The 20733-nt window shown below is 44.9% G+C and overlaps 1 protein-coding gene across 1 annotated transcript in view; it reads left to right on the top strand.

Moving 5' to 3' along the window:
• The window catches only part of LOC140378032 (unconventional myosin-XV-like), a 130133-nt gene that overhangs the window by 45061 nt on the left and 64339 nt on the right, over window positions 1-20733 (top strand). Inside the window, exons 40-48 of the mRNA XM_072463662.1 lie at window positions 1334-1412; window positions 1487-1555; window positions 13707-13771; window positions 15041-15415; window positions 15912-15981; window positions 18131-18226; window positions 18295-18355; window positions 19450-19543; window positions 20010-20145. Of these exons, the coding sequence (XP_072319763.1) occupies window positions 1334-1412; window positions 1487-1555; window positions 13707-13771; window positions 15041-15415; window positions 15912-15981; window positions 18131-18226; window positions 18295-18355; window positions 19450-19543; window positions 20010-20145 (1045 nt within the window). The remainder of the gene's footprint in view (window positions 1-1333; window positions 1413-1486; window positions 1556-13706; window positions 13772-15040; window positions 15416-15911; window positions 15982-18130; window positions 18227-18294; window positions 18356-19449; window positions 19544-20009; window positions 20146-20733) is intronic.

Raw genomic sequence — 20733 nt, forward strand, 5'->3', positions numbered from 1 at the left:
TTTTTGCGGCAAGATGCGGCGCAGCAAATGATCAAGAGATTTGGTTCTAGTAACATGCTACGCACTGACCGGAAGAAGGACCAACACAAACCCCCATGAGGTTTCGGCCAATCACAGAAGACGTGAGATTCTCACGTCTTCTGTTTCTGTCACTCTGACATGTCTACGGTCTAAACACAGGCAATTGGCAATTACAGGTTTTGACAAACATTAGTTTCTCACTCTCTCATCCTCTTCAGACTCTCAATGTCAATGTCATCTCAATGTCATCTCACAGTTTGGGTTGAAACTTACCAAAGGATGTTCAGGGATGTTCACTTGAGGTGAGCAGGGTCTATCAAGCTACTATCGTACTAAGTCTTTTCAGCTTCAACCCATTTTGAGATGATCCCTAAGTACTAGTTTATAGAAGATAAAGAGCAGAGGAGTGTGTACATGTGAAAGATCTCAAGTAAAAACATTCATAACAAATCATCAATTACCGTCACACCTTTTTTCATAGTTTTTTCCGGGGTGCGACTTATACTCCGGAGTGACTTATATGTGATATTATTCGTTATTTTCACACTGACAACCACAAGAGGGCGCTCTAGGCTCTGAGCAACGCAGAAGAAGAATCTGCACTTCCTCTTCCTCTGGAGTTTGTGGAGTTGTTTAGAAGTGACACAGAGGAAGAAGAATTCAATGGATTTAGTGATTTGGGGTCAAACTGATGCTTTGGTAAACTTGTTAGCATGTTCTTTATGCTATAGTTATCTGAATAACTGTTCATATGTTACGTTAACATACCAGACACTTACCACAGTTCTGTCTGTGCCTCATGTAGCTGAAGGTGTTAGCGTTAGCATACGTGATGTAGCTCAAGGTGTTAGCGTTAGCATACGTCATGTAGCTGAAGGTGATAGCGTTAGCATACGTACACCTATTCACCATGTTCTCTCATCTGTTATTATTATAAAATGTCTGTTCTTGGTCTTGGATTTTATCCAAAAAAAATCCCCAAAAAATTCCTATACTCCAGTGTGACATATATGTGTTTTTCTTCTCTGTTATGCATTTTTTGGCTGGTGCGATTTATACTCCTAAAAATACGGTAAACGTTTATCTTCTGTGTTTGACAGAGCAGTGTTTTCAGTTGAACCGGGGCTCTAGAGTTCCAAACGCTGCAGAATTTATGTTTTGCTGTTGTTATCGTGGGTAAATTGGGCGCGGGCCGGACCACATTGCTCGCCGGGCCGGACCACATTGCTCGTCGGACCACATTGCTCGCCGGGCCGGACATCGACAGCCTCTGCATTACACAAACGATCCTGGTTTATGTTGTGTGCGACAGGAGGAGTCCGCGGCGGGGCTGGCGAGCCGGATGCGAGGGGCCGGAGGTGTCGGAGTGGGCCCCACGCTGCCCCCTGGAGGTCAGAGAGCCAAGCGGCGCCCCAGTACTTTACCGCCCCCGGGGCCCGGCTAACACTTGTGTTTGTGTCCACAGCGGTCCGAGTGCTGCCGGTGGGGGGCGTGATGCAGCCCCCGGTGGCCACGGTGGCACCCGTCACTCCCGGTGAGAACGACCCGAGAGGCGCACAGTGAAAAGAGATTAACATAAACCTTAGCACTGTCACCTACATTAGCACTGTCACCTTCATTAGCACTGTCGCCTTCATTAGCACTGTCGCCTTCATTAGCACTGTCACCTTCATTAGCAGTGTCGCCTTCATTAGCACTGTCACCTTCATTAGCACTGTCACCTTCATTAGCACTGTCGCCTTCATTAGCACTGTCACCTTCATTAGCAGTGTCGCCTTCATTAGCACTGTCGCCTTCATTGGCACTGTCGCCTTCATTAGCTTAGCACTGTTGCCTTCATTAGCACTGTCACCTTCATTAGCACTGTCGCCTTCATTAGCACTGTCGCCTTCCTTAGCTTAGCACTGTTGCCTTCATTAGCACTGTCACCTTCATTAGCACTGTCGCCTTCATTAGCACTGTCGCCTTCATTAGCTTAGCACTGTTGCCTTCATTAGCACTGTCACCTTCATTAGCACTGTCGCCTTCATTAGCACTGTCGCCTTCATTAGCTTAGCACTGTTGCCTTCATTAGCACAGTCACCTTCATTAGCACTGTCGCCTTCATTAGCACTGTCACCTTCATTAGCACTGTCGCCTTCATTAGCACTGTCGCCTTCATTAGCTTAGCACTGTTGCCTTCATTAGCACTGTCACCTTCATTAGCACTGTCGCCTTCATTAGCACTGTCACCTTCATTAGCACTGTCGCCTTCATTAGCACTGTCGCCTTCATTAGCACTGTCGCCTTCATTAGCTTAGCACTGTTGCCTTCATTAGCACTGTCACCTTCATTAGCACTGTCGCCTTCATTAGCACTGTCGCCTTCATTAGCACTGTCACCTTCATTAGCACTGTTGCCTTCATTAGCACTGTCGCCTTCATTAGCACTGTCGCCTTCATTAGCTTAGCACTGTTGCCTTCATTAGCACTGTCACCTTCATTAGCACTGTCGCCTTCATTAGCACTGTCGCCTTCATTAGCTTAGCACTGTTGCCTTCATTAGCACAGTCACCTTCATTAGCACTGTCGCCTTCATTAGCACTGTCACCTTCATTAGCACTGTCGCCTTCATTAGCACTGTCGCCTTCATTAGCTTAGCACTGTTGCCTTCATTAGCACTGTCACCTTCATTAGCACTGTCGCCTTCATTAGCACTGTCACCTTCATTAGCACTGTCGCCTTCATTAGCACTGTCACCTTCATTAGCAGTGTCGCCTTCATTAGCACTGTCGCCTTCATTGGCACTGTCGCCTTCATTAGCTTAGCACTGTTGCCTTCATTAGCACTGTTGCCTTCATTAGCACTGTCACCTTCATTAGCACTGTCGCCTTCATTAGCACTGTCGCCTTCATTAGCTTAGCACTGTTGCCTTCATTAGCACTGTCACCTTCATTAGCACTGTCGCCTTCATTAGCACTGTCGACTTCATTAGCACTGTCACCTTCATTAGCACTGTTGCCTTCATTAGCACTGTCGCCTTCATTAGCACTGTCGCCTTCATTAGCTTAGCACTGTTGCCTTCATTAGCACTGTCACCTTCATTAGCACTGTCGCCTTCATTAGCACTGTCGCCTTCATTAGCTTAGCACTGTTGCCTTCATTAGCACAGTCACCTTCATTAGCACTGTCGCCTTCATTAGCACAGTCACCTTCATTAGCACTGTCGCCTTCATTAGCACTGTCGCCTTCATTAGCTTAGCACTGTTGCCTTCATTAGCACTGTCACCTTCATTAGCACTGTCGCCTTCATTAGCACTGTCACCTTCATTAGCAGTGTCGCCTTCATTAGCACTGTCGCCTTCATTAGCACTGTCACCTTCATTAGCAGTGTCGCCTTCATTAGCACTGTCGCCTTCATTAGCTTAGCACTGTTGCCTTCATTAGCACTGTCACCTTCATTAGCACTGTCGCCTTCATTAGCACTGTCGCCTTCATTAGCTTAGCACTGTTGCCTTCATTAGCACTGTCACCTTCATTAGCACTGTCGCCTTCATTAGCACTGTCGACTTCATTAGCACTGTCACCTTCATTAGCACTGTTGCCTTCATTAGCACTGTCGCCTTCATTAGCACTGTCGCCTTCATTAGCTTAGCACTGTTGCCTTCATTAGCACTGTCACCTTCATTAGCACTGTCGCCTTCATTAGCACTGTCGCCTTCATTAGCTTAGCACTGTTGCCTTCATTAGCACTGTCACCTTCATTAGCACTGTCGCCTTCATTAGCACTGTCGCCTTCATTAGCACTGTCGCCTTCATTAGCACTGTCACCTTCATTAGCAGTGTCGCCTTCATTAGCACTGTCGCCTTCATTGGCACTGTCGCCTTCATTAGCTTAGCACTGTTGCCTTCATTAGCACTGTCACCTTCATTAGCACTGTCGCCTTCATTAGCACTGTCGCCTTCATTAGCTTAGCACTGTTGCCTTCATTAGCACTGTCACCTTCATTAGCACTGTTGCCTTCATTAGCACTGCTGCCTTCATTAGCACTGCCGCCTTCATTAGCACTGCCGCCTTCATTAGCACTGTTGCCTTCATTAGCACTGTCGCCTTCATTAGCACTGTCACCTTCATTAGCACTGTCGCCTTCATTAGCACTGCCGCCTTCATTAGCACTGCTGCCTTCATGAGCACTGTTGCCTTCATTAGCACTGTCGCCTTCATTAGCACTGTCGCCTTCATTAGCACTGTCACCTTCATTAGCACTGCTGCCTTCATTAGCACTGTCGCCTTCATTAGCACTGTCGCCTTCATTAGCACTGTCGCCTTCATTAGCACTGCTGCCTTCATTAGCACTGTCGCCTTCATTAGCACTGTTGCCTTCATTAGCACTGCTGCCTTCATTAGCACTGTCGCCTTCATTAGCACTGCTGCCTTCATTAGCACTGTCGCCTTCATTAGCACTGTTGCCTTCATTAGCACTGCTGCCTTCATTAGCACTGTTGCCTTCATTAGCACTGTCGCCTTCATTAGCACTGTCACCTTCATTAGCACTGTTGCCTTCATTAGCACTGTCGCCTTCATTAGCACTGTCGCCTTCATTAGCTTAGCACTGTTGCCTTCATTAGCACTGTCACCTTCATTAGCACTGTTGCCTTCATTAGCACTGTCGCCTTCATTAGCACTGTCGCCTTCATTAGCTTAGCACTGTCGCCTTCATTAGCACTGTCGCCTTCATTAGCTTAGCACTGTTGCCTTCATTAGCACAGTCACCTTCATTAGCACTGTCGCCTTCATTAGCACTGTCACCTTCATTAGCACTGTCGCCTTCATTAGCACTGTCGCCTTCATTAGCTTAGCACTGTTGCCTTCATTAGCACTGTCACCTTCATTAGCACTGTCGCCTTCATTAGCACTGTCACCTTCATTAGCACTGTCACCTTCATTAGCACTGTCACCTTCATTAGCTTAGCACTGTCGCCTTCATTAGCACTGTTGCCTTCATTAGCACAGCTGCCTTCATTAGCACTGTCGCCTTCATTAGCACTGCTGCCTTCATTAGCACTGTTGCCTTCATTAGCACTGTTGCCTTCATTAGCACTGTTGCCTTAATTAGCACTGTCGCCTTCATTAGCACTGCTGCCTTCATTAGCACTGCTGGCTGCCTTCATGAGCACTGTCGCCTTCATGAGCACTGTCACCTTCATTAGCACTGTCGCCTGCACTGTCGCCTTCACTAGCACTGTCGCCTTCACTAGCACTGTCGCCTTCATTAGCACTGTCGCCTTCACTAGCACTGTCGCCTTCATTAGCACTGTCGCCTTCATTAGCACTGTTGCCTTCATTAGCACTGCTGCCTTCATTAGCACTGCCGCCTTCATTAGCACTGTCGCCTTCATTAGCTTAGCACTGTTGCCTTCATTAGCACTGTCACCTTCATTAGCACTGTTGCCTTCATTAGCACTGTCGCCTTCATTAGCACTGTCGCCTTCATTAGCTTAGCACTGTTGCCTTCATTAGCACTGTCACCTTCATTAGCACTGTCGCCTTCATTAGCACTGTCGCCTTCATTAGCTTAGCACTGTTGCCTTCATTAGCACAGTCACCTTCATTAGCACTGTCGCCTTCATTAGCACTGTCACCTTCATTAGCACTGTCGCCTTCATTAGCACTGTCGCCTTCATTAGCTTAGCACTGTTGCCTTCATTAGCACTGTCACCTTCATTAGCACTGTCGCCTTCATTAGCACTGTCACCTTCATTAGCACTGTCGCCTTCATTAGCACTGTCACCTTCATTAGCAGTGTCGCCTTCATTAGCACTGTCGCCTTCATTGGCACTGTCGCCTTCATTAGCTTAGCACTGTTGCCTTCATTAGCACTGTCACCTTCATTAGCACTGTCGCCTTCATTAGCACTGTCGCCTTCATTAGCTTAGCACTGTTGCCTTCATTAGCACTGTCACCTTCATTAGCACTGTTGCCTTCATTAGCACTGCTGCCTTCATTAGCACTGCCGCCTTCATTAGCACTGCCGCCTTCATTAGCACTGTTGCCTTCATTAGCACTGTCGCCTTCATTAGCACTGTCACCTTCATTAGCACTGTCGCCTTCATTAGCACTGCTGCCTTCATTAGCACTGCTGCCTTCATGAGCACTGTTGCCTTCATTAGCACTGTCGCCTTCATTAGCACTGTCGCCTTCATTAGCACTGTCACCTTCATTAGCACTGCTGCCTTCATTAGCACTGTCGCCTTCATTAGCACTGTCGCCTTCATTAGCACTGTCGCCTTCATTAGCACTGCTGCCTTCATTAGCACTGTCGCCTTCATTAGCACTGCTGCCTTCATTAGCACTGTCGCCTTCATTAGCACTGCTGCCTTCATTAGCACTGTCGCCTTCATTAGCACTGCTGCCTTCATTAGCACTGCTGCCTTCATTAGCACTGTTGCCTTCATTAGCACTGTCGCCTTCATTAGCACTGTCACCTTCATTAGCACTGTTGCCTTCATTAGCACTGTCGCCTTCATTAGCACTGTCGCCTTCATTAGCTTAGCACTGTTGCCTTCATTAGCACTGTCACCTTCATTAGCACTGTCGCCTTCATTAGCACTGTCGCCTTCATTAGCTTAGCACTGTTGCCTTCATTAGCACAGTCACCTTCATTAGCACTGTCGCCTTCATTAGCACTGTCACCTTCATTAGCACTGTCGCCTTCATTAGCACTGTCGCCTTCATTAGCTTAGCACTGTTGCCTTCATTAGCACTGTCACCTTCATTAGCACTGTCGCCTTCATTAGCACTGTCACCTTCATTAGCACTGTCACCTTCATTAGCACTGTCACCTTCATTAGCTTAGCACTGTCGCCTTCATTAGCACTGTTGCCTTCATTAGCACTGCTGCCTTCATTAGCACTGTCGCCTTCATTAGCACTGCTGCCTTCATTAGCACTGTTGCCTTCATTAGCACTGTTGCCTTCATTAGCACTGTTGCCTTAATTAGCACTGTCGCCTTCATTAGCACTGCTGCCTTCATTAGCACTGCTGCCTTCATGAGCACTGTCGCCTTCATGAGCACTGTCACCTTCATTAGCACTGTCGCCTGCACTGTCGCCTTCACTAGCACTGTCGCCTTCACTAGCACTGTCGCCTTCATTAGCACTGTCGGCTTCACTAGCACTGTCGCCTTCATTAGCACTGTCGCCTTCATTAGCACTGTTGCCTTCATTAGCACTGCTGCTTTCATTAGCACTGCCGCCTTAATTAGCACTGCCGCCTTCATTAGCACTGTTGCCTTCATTAGCACTGTCGCCTTCATTAGCACTGTCACCTTCATTAGCACTGTCGCCTTCATTAGCACTGCTGCCTTCATTAGCACTGCTGCCTTCATGAGCACTGTTGCCTTCATTAGCACTGTCGCCTTCATTAGCACTGTCGCCTTCATTAGCACTGTCACCTTCATTAGCACTGCTGCCTTCATTAGCACTGTCGCCTTCATTAGCACTGTCGCCTTCATTAGCACTGTCGCCTTCATTAGCACTGTCGCCTTCATTAGCACTGCTGCCTTCATTAGCACTGTCGCCTTCATTAGCACTGTTGCCTTCATTAGCACTGCTGCCTTCATTAGCACTGTCGCCTTCATTAGCACTGCTGCCTTCATTAGCACTGTCGCCTTCATTAGCACTGTCGCCTTCATTAGCACTGCTGCCTTCATTGGCACTGTTGCCTTCATTAGCACTGCTGCCTTCATGAGCACTGTTGCCTTCATTAGCACTGTCGCCTTCATTAGCACTGCTGCCTTCATTAGCACTGTCGCCTTCATTAGCACTGTCACCTTCATTAGCACTGCTGCCTTCATTAGCACTGTCGCCTTCATTAGCACTGTTGCCTTCATTAGCACTGCTGCCTTCATTAGCACTGTTGCCTTCATTAGCACTGCTGCCTTCATTAGCACTGTCGCCTTCATTAGCACTGTTGCCTTCATTAGCACTGCTGCCTTCATTAGCACTGTTGCCTTAATTAGCACTGTCGCCTTCATTAGCACTGCTGCCTTCATTAGCACTGCTGCCTTCATGAGCACTGTCGCCTTCATGAGCACTGTCACCTTCATTAGCACTGTCGCCTGCACTGTCGCCTTCACTAGCACTGTCGCCTTCACTAGCACTGTCGCCTTCATTAGCACTGTCGCCTTCACTAGCACTGTCGCCTTCATTAGCACTGTCGCCTTCATTAGCACTGTTGCCTTCATTAGCACTGCTGCTTTCATTAGCACTGCCGCCTTAATTAGCACTGCCGCCTTCATTAGCACTGTTGCCTTCATTAGCACTGTCGCCTTCATTAGCACTGTCGCCTTCATTAGCACTGTCACCTTCATTAGCACTGCTGCCTTCATTAGCACTGTCGCCTTCATTAGCACTGTCGCCTTCATTAGCACTGTCGCCTTCATTAGCACTGTCGCCTTCATTAGCACTGCTGCCTTCATTAGCACTGCTGCCTTCATTAGCACTGTCGCCTTCATTAGCACTGTTGCCTTCATTAGCACTGCTGCCTTCATTAGCACTGTCGCCTTCATTAGCACTGCTGCCTTCATTAGCACTGTCGCCTTCATTAGCACTGTTGCCTTCATTAGCACTGCTGCCTTCATTAGCACTGTTGCCTTCATTAGCACTGCTGCCTTCATTAGCACTGTTGCCTTCATTAGCACTGCTGCCTTCATTAGCACTGTCGCCTTCATTAGCACTGTCGCCTTCATTAGCACTGTCGCCTTCATTAGCACTGCTGCCTTCATTAGCACTGTCGCCTTCATGAGCACTGTCACCTTCATTAGCACTGTCGCCTTCATTAGCACTGTCGCCTTCATTAGCACTGTCGCCTTCATTAGCTTAGCACTGTCGCCTTCATTAGCACTGTCGCCTTCATTAGCACTGTTGCCTTCATTAGCACTGCCGCCTTCATTAGCACTGCTGCCTTCATTAGCACTGTTGCCTTCATTAGCACTGTCGCCTTCATTAGCACTGTTGCCTTCATTAGCACTGCTGCCTTCATTAGCACTGCTGCCTTCATTAGCACTGTCGCCTTCATGAGCACTGTCGCCTTCATTAGCACTGTCGCCTTCATTAGCACTGTCACCTTCATTAGCACTGCTGCCTTCATGAGTACTGTCGCCTTCATTAGCACTGTCGCCTGCACTGTCGCCTTCATTAGCACTGTCGCCTTCATTAGCACTGTCACCTTCATTAGCACTGTCACCTTCATTAGCACTGTCACCTTCATTAGCACTGTCGCCATCATTAGCACTGTCACCTTCATTAGCACTGTCGCCTTCATTAGCACTGTCGCCTTCATTAGCTTAGCACTGTCGCCTTCATTAGCACTGTCGCCTTCATTAGCACTGTCGCCTTCATTAGCACTGTCACCTTCATTAGCACTGCTGCCTTCATTAGCACTGCTGCCTTCATTAGCACTGTCGCCTTCATTAGCACTGTCGCCTTCATTAGCACTGTCGCCTTCATTAGCACTGCTGCCTTCATTAGCACTGTCGCCTTCATTAGCACTGTTGCCTTCATTAGCACTGCTGCCTTCATTAGCACTGTCGCCTTCATTAGCACTGCTGCCTTCATTAGCACTGTCGCCTTCATTAGCACTGTTGCCTTCATTAGCACTGCTGCCTTCATTAGCACTGTCGCCTTCATTAGCACTGTCGCCTTCATTAGCACTGCTGACTTCATTAGCACTGTTGCCTTCATTAGCACTGCTGCCTTCATTAGCACTGTCGCCTTCATTAGCACTGTTGCCTTCATTAGCACTGCTGCCTTCATTAGCACTGTCCCCTTCATTAGCACTGCTGCCTTCATTAGCACTGTCGCCTTCATTAGCACTGTCGCCTTCATTAGCACTGTCGCCTTCATTAGCACTGCTGCCTTCATGAGCACTGTCGCCTTCATGAGCACTGTCACCTTCATTAGCACTGTTGCCTTCATTAGCACTGTTGCCTTCATTAGCACTGTTGCCTTCATTAGCACTGTCACCTTCATTAGCACTGCTGCCTTCATTAGCACTGTCGCCTTCATTAGCACTGTTGCCTTCATTAGCACAGCTGCCTTCATTAGCACTGTCGCCTTCATTAGCACTGTCGCCTTCATTAGCACTGCTGACTTCATTAGCACTGTTGCCTTCATTAGCACTGCTGCCTTCATTAGCACTGTCGCCTTCATTAGCACTGTCACCTTCATTAGCACTGCTGCCTTCATTAGCACTGTCGCCTTCATTAGCACTGCTGCCTTCATTAGCACTGTCGCCTTCATTAGCACTGTCGCCTTCATTAGCACTGCTGCCTTCATGAGCACTGTCGCCTTCATTAGCACTGTCACCTTCATTAGCACTGTCGCCTGCACTGTCGCCTTCATTAGCACTGTCGCCTTCATTAGCACTGTCGCCTTCATTAGCACTGTCGCCTTCATTAGCACTGCTGCCTTCATGAGCACTGTCGCCTTCATTAGCACTGTCACCTTCATTAGCACTGTCGCCTGCACTGTCGCCTTCATTAGCACTGTCGCCTTCATTAGCACTGTCGCCTTCATTAGCACTGTTGCCTTCATTAGCACTGCTGCCTTCATTAGCACTGTCGCCTTCATTAGCACTGCTGCCTTCATTAGCACTGTCGCCTTCATTAGCACTGCTGCCTTCATTAGCACTGCTGCCTTCATTAGCACTGTCGCCTTCATTAGCACTGTCACCTTCATTAGCACTGCTGCCTTCATTAGCACTGTCGCCTTCATTAGCACTGCTGCCTTCATTAGCACTGTCGCCTTCATTAGCACTGTCGCCTTCATTAGCACTGCTGCCTTCATGAGCACTGTCGCCTTCATTAGCACTGTCACCTTCATTAGCACTGTCGCCTGCACTGTCGCCTTCATTAGCACTGTCGCCTTCATTAGCACTGTCGCCTTCATTAGCACTGTCGCCTTCATTAGCACTGCTGCCTTCATGAGCACTGTCGCCTTCATGAGCACTGTCACCTTCATTAGCACTGTCGCCTGCACTGTCGCCTTCATTAGCACTGTCGCCTTCATTAGCACTGTCGCCTTCATTAGCACTGTCGCCTTCATTAGCACTGTCACCTTCATTAGCACTGTCGCCTTCATTAGCACTGTCACCTTCATTAGCACTGTCGCCTGCACAGTCGCCTTCATTAGCACTGTCGCCTTCATTAGCGCTGTCACCTTCATTAGCACTGTCGCCTTCATGAGCACTGTCACCTTCATTAGCACTGTCGCCTTCATTAGCACTGCTGCCTTCATGAGCACTGTCACCTTCATTAGCACTGTCGCCTTCACTGTCGCCTTCATTAGCACTGTCGCCTGCACTGTCGCCTTCATTAGCACTGTCGCCTTCATTAGCGCTGTCACCTTCATTAGCACTGTCGCCTTCATTAGCCTGTCACCTTCATTAGCACTGTCGCCTTCATTAGCACTGTCGCCTTCATTAGCACTGTCACCTTCATTAGCACTGTTGCCTTCATTAGCACTGCTGCCTTCATTAGCACTGTCGCCTTCATTAGCACTGTCGCCTTCATTAGCACTGTCGCCTTCATTAGCTTAGCACTGTCGCCTTCATTAGCACTGTCGCCTTCATTAGCACTGTTGCCTTCATTAGCACTGCTGCCTTCATTAGCACTGTCGCCTTCATTAGCACTGTCGCCTTCATTAGCACTGCTGCCTTCATTAGCACTGTCGCCTTCATTAGCACTGTCACCTTCATTAGCACTGTCGCCTGCACAGTCGCCTTCATTAGCACTGTCGCCTTCATTAGCGCTGTCACCTTCATTAGCACTGTCGCCTTCATGAGCACTGTCACCTTCATTAGCACTGTCGCCTTCATTAGCACTGCTGCCTTCATGAGCACTGTCACCTTCATTAGCACTGTCGCCTTCACTGTCGCCTTCATTAGCACTGTCGCCTGCACTGTCGCCTTCATTAGCACTGTCGCCTTCATTAGCGCTGTCACCTTCATTAGCACTGTCGCCTTCATTAGCCTGTCACCTTCATTAGCACTGTCGCCTTCATTAGCACTGTCGCCTTCATTAGCACTGTCACCTTCATTAGCACTGTTGCCTTCATTAGCACTGCTGCCTTCATTAGCACTGTCGCCTTCATTAGCACTGTCGCCTTCATTAGCACTGTCGCCTTCATTAGCACTGTCGCCTTCATTAGCTTAGCACTGTCGCCTTCATTAGCACTGTCGCCTTCATTAGCACTGTTGCCTTCATTAGCACTGTTGCCTTCATTAGCACTGCTGCCTTCATTAGCACTGTCGCCTTCATTAGCACTGTCGCCTTCATTAGCACTGCTGCCTTCATTAGCACTGTCGCCTTCATTAGCACTGTCACCTTCATTAGCACTGTCGCCTTCACTGTCGCCTTCATTAGCACTGTCGCCTGCACTGTCGCCTTCATTAGCACTGTCGCCTTCATTAGCGCTGTCACCTTCATTAGCACTGTCGCCTTCATTAGCCTGTCACCTTCATTAGCACTGTCGCCTTCATTAGCACTGTCGCCTTCATTAGCACTGTCACCTTCATTAGCACTGTTGCCTTCATTAGCACTGTCGCCTTCATTAGCACTGTCGCCTTCATTAGCACTGTCGCCTTCATTAGCACTGTCGCCTTCATTAGCACTGTCGCCTTCATTAGCTTAGCACTGTCGCCTTCATTAGCACTGTCGCCTTCATTAGCACTGTTGCCTTCATTAGCACTGCTGCCTTCATTAGCACTGTCGCCTTCATTAGCACTGTCGCCTTCATTAGCACTGCTGCCTTCATTAGCACTGTCGCCTTCATTAGCACTGTCGCCTTCATTAGCACTGTTGCCTTCATTAGCACTGTCGCCTTCATTAGCACTGTTGCCTTCATTAGCACTGTCACCTTCATTAGACGTTTCAGACGTATAAAGACATTACATATAAGTGTCTATTTTTTGCACTTTTCGTATCATAACATAGTTTTATTACTTCTGTCACATCATTAGTTCATGACAAGTCGTTTATGTGGTAGATGATGATGGTCTGATGTAATAATCATGGAATTAACATAATAAAGTGAAATTAATGTGACTTAAAGTGACAGATGAATTATAGTTTTACACCTATTGAGCAGGTATTTGTGGAGAAAACGTTGAAAAAAATCTGTAGAAAATGACAGGAAGTGACATCACACCAGGGACACTCATACAGGAAGTGATATCAAGTTTATGCAGAATTTACACAAAGAAACAACTTTTTTTTAATCCCTCTAAACATTAATTCAACAAAATAAAGTCGCTCTCATATATTTCTATTTGTCAAATAAAAAATTGTGACATTAGATGAGTTTTGGCCCAGTGTTTGCTGGGTAATTTCCTACTGTGATGTCATCTATTACAACCAGGAAGTGAAATTATTAACCTAGAAAATGAGCAATTCTGTGATAACATGTTTACCATTTTAAGCAACATTTCTGAATTTATATCAACTGCATTTTAGTTCATTGCGTGGTCCGGCCTGAAGGGGGCGCTTTAAACTTCCTGATCAAAACACACTTCACACTTCCTCTGAGTTTATTCCTTTGATCTTGGGATTATAATGAATAATCAGATTCCCGGCTTCTCCTCTCAGCGCTGTAAACTGACGTCATGGTAACGGGGGCGGGGTCTTACTGTGTGTTTGTGCCCTGCAGATGCCCAACAGGCGGTCCTGGCCCAGCAGCAGCAGACCATCGCCAACCAGCAGGCCGTCATCATGGTAACGGCTTAGCTAACAATCTCTACGGAGACGTGTAATGCCGTACTGTGGAACATGAGCCACAGGTGCAAGGTCAAACGGGATTTTAGAGGCGGCTTATTGGCTAAAAGGTTCCGCGGTGGGCGTTTCACATCCTCGTCCTTAAACCCAGAGGATATCTTACGTTTAAACGATGACGATATATGTTTTTCAAGTTTTTTTTTCCTGCTTTAGAAACGCCTATAATAAAGCCGGACTGTGGAACATTCCAGGCAAGTCAGGACTATATTCACAGAGACAAGAAGAAGATACTTAGTGCCCCTTTAAGTCTGAAAATAACTTCATATTTGGGTCTGTAGCTAAAATGCACCCGCGTTTAGACGGGCACAAAGGCGATTATCATTATTATATTGTTATGAATATAATTAGATTTAAAGTGCAGAGATATATCGCATATTTACACTTAGTGAACATAATAATGAATTTAAAAAAAATGTCTCTTTTGAAATGTTTGGGGAAGTTTATAATTTTACTTTTTATTTTTATTTTTACAGATTTTTTGTCATAAACTCATGTTCCTAGAGATGACGAGCTGTAGATACAACGCGTCATGTTTGGAACTCGTTTGTTCATCTTTTTTTTAACTCGTTTCCTGGTGAATTATGTGTCCGTTGAGCAGAACTAGCATGTGGCGCTAACATTGCTAGCGCTAATCCCGAAGCTATCGTTAGCGTGTTTGGATATTTACACAAATTTGGATCAGTTTCTCACGTCTTCATGTCTGTATTTGGAACTCTGATCATAATTTGATTTAAAGTGCAGCGGTATATAACATATTTTACAAAAATTTAGTAAACATTTAAAAAAAATATTTTCTAGTTTGAAATGTTTGGGAAAGTTTACAATTTTACTTTCTTTTTTTGTTGTTGATTTTTTTGTCATGAAATCATGTTCCTAGAGATGACACTCTGCAGATACAACGCGTCATGTTTGGAACTCATTTACTCTTCGTTTAACTCGTTTCCTGGTGAATTATGTGTACTTTAAGCAGAACTAGCATGTGCGCTAACATTGCTTGCGCCAATCCCGACGCTACCGTTAGTACGTTTGGATATTTACACAAATTTTGGATCAGTTTGACGTCTTCATGTGTTTGTTTGTCTCAGTTTAACTCCAATAAATCCATGTTTGCTGTGGTAGTTATGGAGCAGCTCTTCTACATTATAACGAATGGGTTTTTAGCGTTGTTTAGCCACGTTTAGCTAACCCCGCGTCCCTCTCTTTCGCCAGGCGCAGCAGGTGACCATGAACGCGATGGCCATGGTCAGCCCAGTGTCCAGCCCGCCCACCTCGCCCGTCACCAGCCCCCCGTCCAGCCCCCTGCCCCACCACCCCGCCAGCCCCTACGCCCCCGCCAGCCCCTACGCCGGCGTCCCCCCGAGCCCGTACGCCAACATGCCCCCCAGCCCGTACGCTAACTTCACCCCCTCGCCGTACGGCCCTGCGGACGTGCCCACCAGCCCCTACGCCCCCGCTCACGCCCACGACCCCGCCCCAGCCGCCCCTGCCCCTGCCGCCGCCCCTGCCGCCGCCGCGTCCCAGAGCCAGGCACAGCCCACGGCCGGCCAATCACAGCAGCCCAGAGTGAACGGGTCGGCCAATGAGGTTCGTTACGCTCAATAGGATTAAAACCCGTAAAGTTAGATTTGATTTTTAGTAATTTGATCGTCAAAATCATAAATGTAAACAAAGCCACGGTTTTGACACAACAAATATAATGCCACATTTTTATACCAAAATATCACTGTAAAACACAATATTTCTGATTTTGATTCATCGATGTAAAAGAGTTAAATGTTTGTGATTTGATCTGAGAATTGTTAGAATATTCTGCTTCTTGAATTCTCACAATGTCATAACGTGTTTGTTCTCATGACTTCTTTGTGCTCGTGACTTATTTGTGCTCGTGACTTCTTTGTGCTCATGACTTCTTTGTGCTCATGACTTCTTTGTGCTCATGACTTCTTTGTTCTCGTGACTTCTTTGTTCTCGTGACTTCTTTGTGCTCATGACTTCTTTGTGCTCATGACTTCTTTGTTCTCGTGACTTCTTTGTTCTCGTGACTTCTTTGTGCTCATGACTTCTTTGTGCTCATGGTTAGTCAGGCAGAGCCAGTGTCCAGAGGGGAAAGGCCACGCGCACAGACGAGATCAAACTGGCCAAGAAACACGGTGAGTCTGAGGAACTTCAGTTCTTCTGTGTTTGAGTCTGAGGAGCTTCAGTTCTTCTGTGTTTGAGTCTGAGGAACTTCAGTTCTTCTGTGTTTGAGTCTGAGGAGCTTCAGTTCTTCTTCTATGTTTGAGTCTGAGGAACTTCAGTTCTTCTGTGTCTGAGTCTGAGGAGCTTCAGTTCTTCTTCTATGTTTGAGTCTGAGGAGCTTCAGTTCTTCTGTGTTTGAGTCTGAGGAGCTTCAGTTCTTCTTCTATGTTTGAGTCTGAGGAGCTTCAGTTCTTCTTCTATGTTTGAGTCTGAGGAGCTTCAGTTCTTCTTCTATGTTTGAGTCTGAGGAGCTTCAGTTCTTCTTCTATGTTTGAGTCTGAGGAGCTTCAGTTCTTCTTCTGTGTTTGAGTCTGAGGAGCTTCAGTTCTTCTGTGTTTGAGTCTGAGGAGCTTCAGTTCTTCTTCTATGTTTGAGTCTGAGGAGCTTCAGTTCTTCTTCTATGTTTGAGTCTGAGGAGCTTCAGTTCTTCTTCTGTGTTTGAGTCTGAGGAGCTTCAGTTCTTCTTCTATGTTTGAGTCTGAGGAGCTTCAGTTCTTCTTCTATGTTTGAGTCTGAGGAGCTTCAGTTCTTCTTCTATGTTTGAGTCTGAGGAGCTTCAGTTCTTCTTCTGTGTTTGAGTCTGAGGAGCTTCAGTTCTTCTGTGTTTGAGTCTGAGGAGCTTCAGTTCTTCTTCTGTGTTTGAGTCTGAGGAGCTTCAGTTCTTCTTCTGTGTTTGAGTCTGAGGAGCTTCAGTTCTTCTATGTTTGAGTCTGAGGAACTTCAGTTCTTCTTCTGTGTTTGAGTCTGAGGAACTTCAGTTCTTCTGTGTTTGAGTCTGAGGAGCTTCAGTTCTTCTTCTATGTTTGAGTCTGAGGAGCCTCAGTTCGTCTTCTATGTTTGAGTCTGAGGAACTTCAGTTCTTCTATGTTTGAGTCTGAGGAACTTCAGTTCTTCTGTGTTTGAGTCTGAGGAGCTTCAGTTCTTCTTCTATGTTTGAGTCTGAGGAGCCTCAGTTCGTCTTCTATGTTTGAGTCTGAGGAACTTCAGTTCTTCTTCTATGTTTGAGTCTGAGGAGCTTCAGTTCTTCTTCTGTGTTTGAGTCTGAGGAGCTTCAGTTCTTCTTCTGTGTCTGAGTCTGAGGAGCTTCAGTTCTTCTTCTATGTTTGAGTCTGAGGAGCTTCAGTTCTTCTTCTGTGTCTGAGTCTGAGGAGCTTCAGTTCTTCTTCTATGTTTGAGTCTGAGGAGCTTCAGTTCTTCTTCTATGTTTGAGTCTGAGGAGCTTCAGTTCTTCTTCTATGTTTGAGTCTGAGGAGCTTCAGTTCTTCTTCTATGTTTGAGTCTGAGGAGCTTCAGTTCTTCTTCTGTGTTTGAGTCTGAGGAGCTTCAGTTCTTCTGTGTTTGAGTCTGAGGAGCTTCAGTTCTTCTTCTGTGTTTGAGTCTGAGGAGCTTCAGTTCTTCTATGTTTGAGTCTGAGGAACTTCAGTCCTTCTTCTGTGTTTGAGTCAGAGGAGCTTCAGTTCTTCTGTGTTTGAGTCTGAGGAGCTTCAGTTCTTCTTCTGTGTTTGAGTCTGAGGAGCTTCAGTTCTTCTTCTGTGTTTGAGTCTGAGGAGCTTCAGTTCTTCTGTGTTTGAGTCTGAGGAGCTTCAGTTCTTCTATGTTTGAGTCTGAGGAACTTCAGTCTTTCTTCTGTGTTTGAGTCTGAGGAGCTTCAGTTCTTCTTCTGTGTTTGAGTCTGAGGAGCTTCAGTTCTTCTTCTGTGTTTGAGTCAGAGGAGCTTCAGTTCTTCTGTGTTTGAGTCTGAGGAGCTTCAGTTCTTCTTCTGTGTTTGAGTCAGAGGAGCTTCAGTTCTTCTGTGTTTGAGTCTGAGGAGCTTCAGTTCTTCTTCTATGTTTGAGTCTGAGGAGCTTCAGTTCTTCTTCTATGTTTGAGTCTGAGGAGCTTCAGTTCTTCTTCTGTGTTTGAGTCTGAGGAGCTTCAGTTCTTCTATGTTTGAGTCTGAGGAGCTTCAGTTCTTCTTCTGTGTTTGAGTCTGAGGAGCTTCAGTTCTTCTGTGTTTGAGTCTGAGGAGCTTCAGTTCTTCTATGTTTGAGTCTGAGGAGCTTCTCTTCTTCTGTGCTTCAGCTCCTGTGGTCACCTCTCCGCCGCCCCCTGCTGTAGACGTGGTGAAGTACTCCACTCAGCTCAATGACCACCTAGTGCCCAGCACCGACGTCCGAGGTTTGTGTCCATCACATGATATTTGATAAAAACGTGTCTTTATGTAAAACGTTCTCTATGTTTTACAGAAATCATCAAAAGATACAACTCCCCCCCTCCTCCCCCCGAGCCCCTCCCTCCTGGGAAGAGGTGAGTGAACAGCATTATATTATATTATATTATGTTATATTATATTATGTTATAGTATAGTATAGTATATTATATTATATTATATTATATTATAGTATATTATATTATATTATATATATATATATATTATATTATATATATTATATTATATGTATATTATATATATTAAATTATATTATATTATGTTATAGTATATTATGTTATAGTATAGTATAGTATAGTATATTATATTATATTATATATATATATATATATTATATTATATGTATATTATATGTATATTATATATATTAAATTATATTATATTATGTTATAGTATATTATAGTATAGTATATTATTTTATATTATAGTATAGTATATTATATTATATATATATTATATTATATGTATATTATATGTATATTATATATATTATACTATATTATACTATATTATATTATATATACTATATTATAGTATAGTACATTATAGTATATTATATTATATATAATATATTATATTTATATTATATGTATATTATATATTATATTATATATATTATACTATATTGTATTATATATATATATATATATATATATATATATATATTATATTATGTATATTATATTATATATGTTATATATGTTATATTATATGTATATTATATGTATATTATAATATATTATACATATTATACTGTATTATATTATATATATTATATTATATATATACACATATACATATATATATCTTATGTATATTATATTATATATATTATATTATATGTATATTATATTACATTATATTATACATAGTATACTATATTATATTATATTATATATATTATATATATATATATTATATTATGTATATTATATTATACTATATTATATATATTATATTATATATATTATATTTTATATATTATATTATGTTTATTATATATATATATATATATATATATATATATATATATTATAATATATATATATATATATATTATAATATATTTATTGTATTATATATATTATAGTATATTATAGTATATTATATTATACTATATATATTATATTATATTATATTATATATATTATATTATGTTATATTATTACAGAAGACCAGACGGGAAATTCAAAAAGAAACAAACTCCTCGAGATGAAGCTCTGCAGATCCTCAAGCCTCAGATGGACAATCCTCCTGCTCCAAGTGTACACACACTATTAAACACACACTAACGCACACTAACGCGCACTAACACACACACACCCACACACACACACTAAGACACACTAACACACACACACACTAAGACACACTAACACACACACACACACACACACACACACACTAAGACACACTAACACACACACACACACACACACACACACACACTAAGACACACTAACACACACACACTAAGACACACACACACACACTAACACAGACACACACACTAACACACACACTCAAACACACACACACACACTAACACACACACTCAAACACACATACACACACTAACACACACACACACCAACACACACTAACACACACAAACACACACTAACACACACATACAAACACGCACACACAAATACACACGCACACTAACACGCACACACGATGATGATAATCAGGTAAACAAGTCAATACACGTGTGGTTTTTGTTTTCAGCCCAAGCCCCGCCCTGTGGCCCCTGTGCCGGCCCCCAGCGCTGTGGCCCCTCCCACACCTGCTCCTGCACCGGCCCCTCAGCCTATCAAGAGCAAAGCCAGAGCCAGAGAGCGCCCCCTGCCTGCCCCTCCTCCAAGTGCGTCCCCTACAGGCGGTCTTCAGTACTCCACATTTACACTGCACGGTCACAACTGCGTCCCCTACAGGCGGTCTTCAGTACTCCACATTTACACTGCTCGGGCACAACTGCGTCCCCTACAGGCGGTCTTCAGTACTCCACATTTAATCGCAGTCTATGTGACCCCGTCTGCCAATGCTGAAAATGCTTGTGAAGCACTGCTCTCCTGCACTTGTAGGCTGCAAACACAGCATCCACAGGCTCTCTTCCTCATCTCTGGTGACTTTAACCACGCTTCTCCCTCTTCTGTCCTACCAACATACACCCAGTGTGTTACCTGCCCCACCAGAGAGAATAGAACATTGGACTTGTTTTTTGCCAACACCAAGGAGGCTTATTCCTCTTCCCCCCTCCCTCCCCTGGGCAGCTCGGACCACAACCTTGTACATCTGAGGCCTGTGTATGAACCCATCGTGCGCAGGCAGCCTGTGGTGTCCCGTGAGGTGAGGATGTGGTCTGCTGAGAGCGAGGAGGCTCTGAGGGACTGCTTCAGCACCACTGTCTGGACTGAGCTTTATGACCCACATGGGGAGGACATCAACACCA

This window comes from Eucyclogobius newberryi, unplaced genomic scaffold (genome assembly GCF_026437365.1).
Source record: "Eucyclogobius newberryi isolate DKJ021-1_F unplaced genomic scaffold, fEucNew1.0.hap1 SCAF_4, whole genome shotgun sequence".
Taxonomy (NCBI): Eukaryota; Metazoa; Chordata; class Actinopteri; order Gobiiformes; family Gobiidae; genus Eucyclogobius; species Eucyclogobius newberryi.